This window comes from Atta colombica, unplaced genomic scaffold (genome assembly GCF_001594045.1).
Source record: "Atta colombica isolate Treedump-2 unplaced genomic scaffold, Acol1.0 scaffold161, whole genome shotgun sequence".
NCBI classification, from domain to species: domain Eukaryota; kingdom Metazoa; phylum Arthropoda; class Insecta; order Hymenoptera; family Formicidae; genus Atta; species Atta colombica.
Genome location: NW_017259252.1, coordinates 192,381 through 199,517, shown reverse-complemented (window position 1 = coordinate 199,517; position 7,137 = coordinate 192,381). Strand labels below are relative to the sequence as shown.

General features: G+C 29.9%; 1 protein-coding gene across 1 annotated transcript in view; it reads left to right on the top strand.

Annotated features, from left to right (window-relative positions):
- The first annotated feature begins 5,013 nt into the window (after positions 1 to 5,013).
- Positions 5,014 to 7,137, top strand: part of LOC108685857 (Y+L amino acid transporter 2) — a 9,722-nt gene continuing 7,598 nt past the window's right edge. The window contains exon 1 of the mRNA XM_018190857.1: positions 5,014 to 5,127. Within this exon, the coding sequence (XP_018046346.1) occupies positions 5,109 to 5,127 (19 nt within the window). The 5' untranslated portion in view covers positions 5,014 to 5,108. The remainder of the gene's footprint in view (positions 5,128 to 7,137) is intronic.

Sequence of the window (7,137 nt, the reverse complement as noted above, 5' to 3'; positions counted from 1 at the left end):
TACCTTTAGGAACGGTATATCGCTCACTCGTCTCTCTTATCATCATCTTTTTATTTCTTATTTTATTTATAGCTGATATATTCTTTTCTTTCCATTTGCCTCGTATCTTTCCCATGTTGAATTTAAAGAATAATAGATATTACATTGGTGAACTAAAAGTTAAATTTGATTCACATTTAATATTGTGACTGATTAATGAAGTTAATGTAACTCCGTATAAGTATAAAGCTTTAAAACAAAATATAATAACAAAATATAAACAACATTGCCTCTATTGTCAATATGGAGAGATCGCAGCTTTCATGTATAAATATATACGTATAAGTGTACTTAAAAGTACACAACCTACTTTTTACATACATAATAAATTTCTGTATGTTATCACTTATTATAATAAGTGATTACATATAGAAACTTATTATTTAAAGAAAGTTGGACGATTTTTATAATTTTTATAATTTTTAATATTTGTTAAAAATTATTAATACTTTTTGTATTGCAGATATTAACAGCTCTACGCTTTTATGCCATTGACTATTTTCAAGGTGCAATGGGAGAACAACGGGATATTGCTATAAACTAGCCATCAGTTAGTCGGTATGTATGAAGAGTGACTGATGCCATAAATAATCTAAACCTACTGCGATGGGTACAATTTCCCATGACTGACGCCGAACGTCAAAAAGCTTGGGAAAAATTTAGAAATGCTCGTCAACTATTTATAGGTGCAATTGGGACAATTGATTGTACTTATATTAATATAATATAAATACTTATATTAATATAAAAGAAAGGAGCATGAAGAGGCATATGTGAATCACTGATATCTGTCCTAGTTAGCCCGGCCCCCATTTAACCAAATTTTAATGAAAAAATTATATAATAATGCGCTATTTATGCACTATTTATCGGCAAACAAAAATTTTTGCGCATTCCGTTTAACTAAAAAAAAATTTTTTGTGGGGGGGGCTAAGTAGACAGTCAATTAGCCCCCTACTCATTAAAAATAATTGATTTGGAAAATTAAATATACGGGATTTATGCGTTCTATTTCCAAGCATTTTCGATTTTTGCGCTGCAATCCTTAAGACACTTCCTTTTTGAAGCGAACAGCTATATTTATCCCTAAGTCGTTTAAAATTGCAAAATTAAATACTCTGACTATACAAAATAATTTTCTGATTTATGCTCTACTATTTTCAAACATTTTGGATTTTTGCGTTGCAACCCTTAAAGTATTTCTCTCTTGGAGCAAACATTAATATTTATAATTCATGAAAAATTGTGAAAATACACGCTTAATCAGTCGAAGTCTATTTTTGATTTATGCGTTATGAATTCCAAGCAATTGCGTTCCTATTAAGAAATAAGATATGATGATGTAAAAGGATTTTTGAAAGAAAAAGGTCAAAGATACATTAAATCAGTAAATATAATAAATAGAATTGGTAATAATTTCGTTCTATTTGTGAATTTTTTGTCTTTGAAATACATTTATGAAAATATAAAATAAATTTGTACTGTCTGTCCTTTAAATAATGTATATAACAACTTGTACATTTGCTTTGTAATTAGATGAAAGTTTTTTTGATTGATTTCTTAAATTGTCATATTCCCATACGGCACAGAAAGATTGCAAAAACATTGCAGAATGATTTCACTGAAATTGCAATATTGCAAGGTGGTTGCGAAACATTGCTGAATCATTGTTGCAAAATTTCAACAATGTTAAGATGTCCGCTTTTTATATTGCAACAAAACGTTCCAGCAATAATTGCAATGTATTTGCAATGTAAATTTTTTACGAAGACTCTAAAATGAAAACTATTTCTATACATCTTATTAACTTTAATTTTTCTATAAATCGCATTTCTAGTGATATGTGCTTTCTAAAAGCAATTTTTTGATAATTTTATGATAAAACCATAAAATATTCCAATAAATGTAGTATAAATTCTGAAGGATAAATTTATTCATAAGGATAAAGCATGTATGTGTGCCCCGAACAAACTACAAATATTATCCATATTAATAATATTGTCGCTTGATAAGTTAATCATGGATTAAGTTAATCGCAGTGATTCTTTTTAATTCAAAACCACTTCGAGTCAATTGAAATCAATTTAAAAATGATTATGAAATTTATCAATAAAGTTCGAGCGCTGGTTATTCTTGCGTTCACATCAGGCATAAATACATCATCGATCATATATCTCGATAATAAATCAATTAATTGCTTATCGTCTTATCCGATAATGATGCATTGATTGTATGTCCAAACTCAATATTATACAATTTTTTGATTATTTAAAATAAATATAAAACTTAGCTAATGAAATGGCCATCAAATAATAGATCAATAAATTTTTTATTTATAAAATGAATTATATTAATTATTATATCATAAAAATAACTGCTAAACTAAAAGATTACATAAATATATTGTAAAAACTTATATTTTTATATTATTATTATTAACTTATGTTAATGTAACTTATGATTTTATATTATTATTATTGTAACAATTAAAGAATTTTTGCAGTGTTACAGTTTTGCAATGTTTGTGGAATATTACAAGCATATCACTAACATATTGCAAACATATTGTTAATTTACATTTCTATAATATTAGGTATGGGAAAAAGTTCGTGACGTTTTTCCCATTAGATGGCATTAAAAAATGCCTCGAACTTTTTCCCACACCTAATATCTCTGCAATGTTACATTGCAATATTGCAACATTGCAGCAATATTGCTTCAATTTTCTGTATTGTATGGGTATTTTAATAAATTATATCAAAAGTGATACACCCTTTCCCCTTAATCATTTTCTTGATCAGTGTCATTTATCATTTCGACAAATTAAAAGTATGTTGTCACTTTGTCAACCAACTTAACGTTATTTTAACTTTCATGACTATAAAGCCTTAAACAGAATGCAAAGGAATAGCGATAGCGATAGGGATAACATGATCTCAATTTATCAAAAAGTGTATCTGATTTCTGATAAGTTAAAATCGTGTTGTTCCTATCGCTATCGCTATTCCTTCACATTGTGTTTAAAGCTTTACGTTAACATCGAGTCAACATTAATATTAAGGATTTTCACTGAGCGCATCACGCGTCATGTTGTCCGTCCGCGTTACAAGTTAACCAATCAAAACATTCCATTTTATTGTATCATTTGACGCGCGACTCTTTACGTGACACATCGTAATTTTGCTCGATATTTAGATAAAAGATTCTAGAGACAAATTGATCGAATTGTTAATAATAATTGAGTTTCTACAGATTGATTCTCGAAAATTTATTATTTGTCGTATTAATTATGATCCAACCAAAGAAAGAATTTCTTCAAAAGTTTGTAATAATTCTCAAAAAATTGAAGTAGGTTTCATGATCATAGCAAGCGGAGCTCTTCTATCAAATGTTCCCAGTTCCCATGTCTCGTTTTAAGTATGAAACGCTTCCAGAATCGGTAAAACTTTCGATTTTCCTTTTAAATTTTATTCGTCTATATTCGTCATGCAATAGTATCATGCCAAAAATTTTCGTTCGCAAATGCTGTCGATAGGCCTCCATGATTCTTGCATTGTGTTGATTTGCGATAACGCGTTCAGTGTGAATTATTACGGCGCTATTCTTGAACTTCTTTCGCGTTGCGTCGTGATACGATGGATAATGCGACGCGTGATGCGCTCAGTGAAAATATACTATAAATTATCTGAACTTCAATTATTATTGAGGAGAGGCTCCGTAAGTTCCCGCTCAGCCTACGAACTCATTTTCATCATCTCTAACTAAATATAACAGTTATATAATCCTAATTTGAATTTGTCGAGACATGTCGCTTGTCCGTACTCCTTCACTCTAGCTCAATGTCCTCACCTGGGACGTAACACGAATATCAAGCATCAATTTGATCACGTGACTTGGGAAGCGTTTATATTAGGCCATAATCATATGCCGTATGCCGTAATCTGTAAAAATTGACCAATCACCTTCGAATATTCCCTTCTTATCGCCGAATGAAAGGGAAATACTTGATGCCGATTAGTCAATTCTTATAGATTATGGCATACGATTACGGTCAATATAAACGCTCCCTTATTTTAACGCTGAAAATGTACGTCGAGCGCACAGACTTCTATATATATTACTAGACTGCTAACTGTTTAGGATGAGCTTATGTGAAATGGATCTCGAAATTGTATGATAATTCTGCGCATGTGTCACGAATATATCCAAAGGAATACATATAACTGTGTTTTGCATCAACTGTTATGCATGCTAAATGTGATCTTATGAAAGTGGTGTGATCTTATAGCAAAAAATATTATTTCTTTTGGAAGAGAAAGAGTTCAAATAAAAAGGTAAAAATATTGGAAAGACAATTGAATGTTAATAAACGTGCATAAAAGATGCCATTTTATAAGATGTCATTTTCTTTCTAAATTAGAATAATTTATAATAGCTGGATTATGAAAATAAATATTTGGTGGTTTTACTACTATAATACTGTTTTAATACTGTATTAAATAGGTTAATCTATCAATAGTGTGTGCATGTGCAGATATACAAGGTGCCATTACATGCAAGCGTCGAGCGTCGAACATCTGCACAGAAGTTTGAATCTCCAGACTCCTGCGTAATAATCTTTGCGCCGTTTCTTGACGCAAAATAATAAATTATAAGAGGTTATGTTTTACATTACTATCCTAACATATAATGCTTAAAATTTATATTTATTTACATTAAACAGTGTAAACTACAAGATTCCACTATTAATATATATCGTACATTAAATTCAATTACAGTAAAATTATTAAACATACCACTGCGCATGTTCTGACGCTCTATGCTGACACTACCATGTAAAGGCACCTTCACGCGGAACTCGACGCATGTGTATAATGTTACATTAAAATTGGGACCAAAACCACTTTTTCAAACAAGTTAGCAGTCTAGTAGTATATATAGAAGTCTGTGGTCGAGTGTTAGCAAGAAAAGGCACCTTAAGTACGTGAAAATATGAACGGATTCTAGTGACTCCCCGATGCCATTGATGGTAGGAAATTAGGAATCTAGGAATGAGGCACTGATGATCGATGACTGAAATTGAACATGGTATTGTGAGGGTTAAAACAGAGAATTTATGTTTTTAAAACGTACAAACACTTAAAACAACGAAAAATACTTAAAACGCATGCGCATGCCACAGAGCATAAATATGTGATCGCGGTATATCGCAGCATTTCGCAGCTGTGATAAATTTCCTAACCTTAATAATTGTCAACTTCAACGATTAATATTTCGGAGTAAAGCGACACTTTTATTCTTATTACTTTATTTTTACGTGAAAACGTAATCAATTGTGTATTTTTATCAAAATTTGAGATGGATAAGCTCTTGTTAACATTTACTTTGTGGCACTTTAAAAAAAAAAACATGATATGACAGAATACATCCCTCGAAATTGTTTCACTTTTATTTGAAACATTTTTTCGTATCATCAAAAATAAAATATATTCTAGATATTCGGTTGAAAAGTGTACCACTCTGATCTATATCAAGCCTGTCCAATTTGAGATCCGAGCCAAATTAAACGCCAAAGAATGTGGGTAAGATTTCGGGGACTGTAAAATATTGATACGCATTTAAGTGATGCTTATCAATATTTTTTAATTCCTAAAATCTTATATTGAATTTTTTTACATTGATGGCTTTGTGTTTTGGCTTCAGAGCTCAAATTGGACATATAAATGGCCTGGTCTATATAAATCAGAATTCTTTTGTGAAATCATTGTTTTTTTGCTGATATTAAGTTTTTTCTTCTACAAAAGTATTAATCTATTAAATAAACTATTGAATGAAATTATTAATCATTATTAGGATAATTATTTTTTATAATTTACATTTTTTTAAAATAAGAATCTTATTTTAAATCGTATATGTAAAAACACAATCAATATGAATTAGAAATTAAATGCTTATAATGGTCGAAGCTAATCTTAATCCCTGATAGCAAAGTCTGTGGAAATAGGTTTTGAGCAGGATCTGCTATCAATTTTTAATTGTAAAAAGGCAACAAATTTTACATAGAGTTTGTATTATCTGACATTGTCAAAAAATTGCTGTCAGAAATATGACAAAGTCTACAAGGAATGCTAGGCTGCAAGGATAAAATAATACATCATGCACATTATACATGAAATGGAACGCAGCCCTAGACATGCTATGGCTGTGTTCCATTTTCTTTGTTTAATACTCGGTGAATAACAAGGACAAATGATACATCATGAACATCATGCTTGAAATGGAATACAGCTTACATCAGCAGATTAATAGCAGAAATTCAAAGTTGGGAAGCGTTACTTTTTATAATAAACAATTTGATAATGACGTTGCAATTTTTTATAACTAAACTCTAAGGGGCTAAAATCGAAAAAGTCGATTTTTCTAACCTTAGCATCTTAGCTTTTTTTAGTTATAAAATAAATTAAAATTTTTTTAAAATTTTTTAGTTATAAAAAAATTGCAATATCATGTTTATTATCATGTCATATAAAAAGTAACGGAAGAAGTAACGCTTCCCAGTTCCGCAAAAATTGAACCTACATGACCTGACAATAGATTGAGAGTAGAATTTAATTCGAGCAAAAACTCTGCTTGATTTTTGTTACCATTAATCTGCAACAGGCTTTGTCGACAAATCCAAATGCGCACACAGATAATTATGGTTTTGTAGTCAAAATCTGATTGAGTTTGTTGCCATTGTGCAAAATTGCTAACATTTTGCTATTAAGGATGCTTAAATAATTCAATGTGAATTTTATGTGCGCGCGCGCGTGTGTGTATGTGTGTGTGTGTGTGTGTATATGTACATGTATATGTACTATATTTGTAGTCATTTGACTGCGTGTCGAATTGATTTTTCAAACTTATAAATGCAATTAAACTACTGTATATACTGTATATATAATAATATCACAAATTAAACTATATCGATAAGTAATTTTTAATAATTTGATGCTCAATCAAGTATCATATTAGAAAGATGTGATTATATGATTTCAAGTTTAAAGCCTTGAACTTTCAGCAAACTGTATTTTATTAATTTTATTATTAATTTATAAT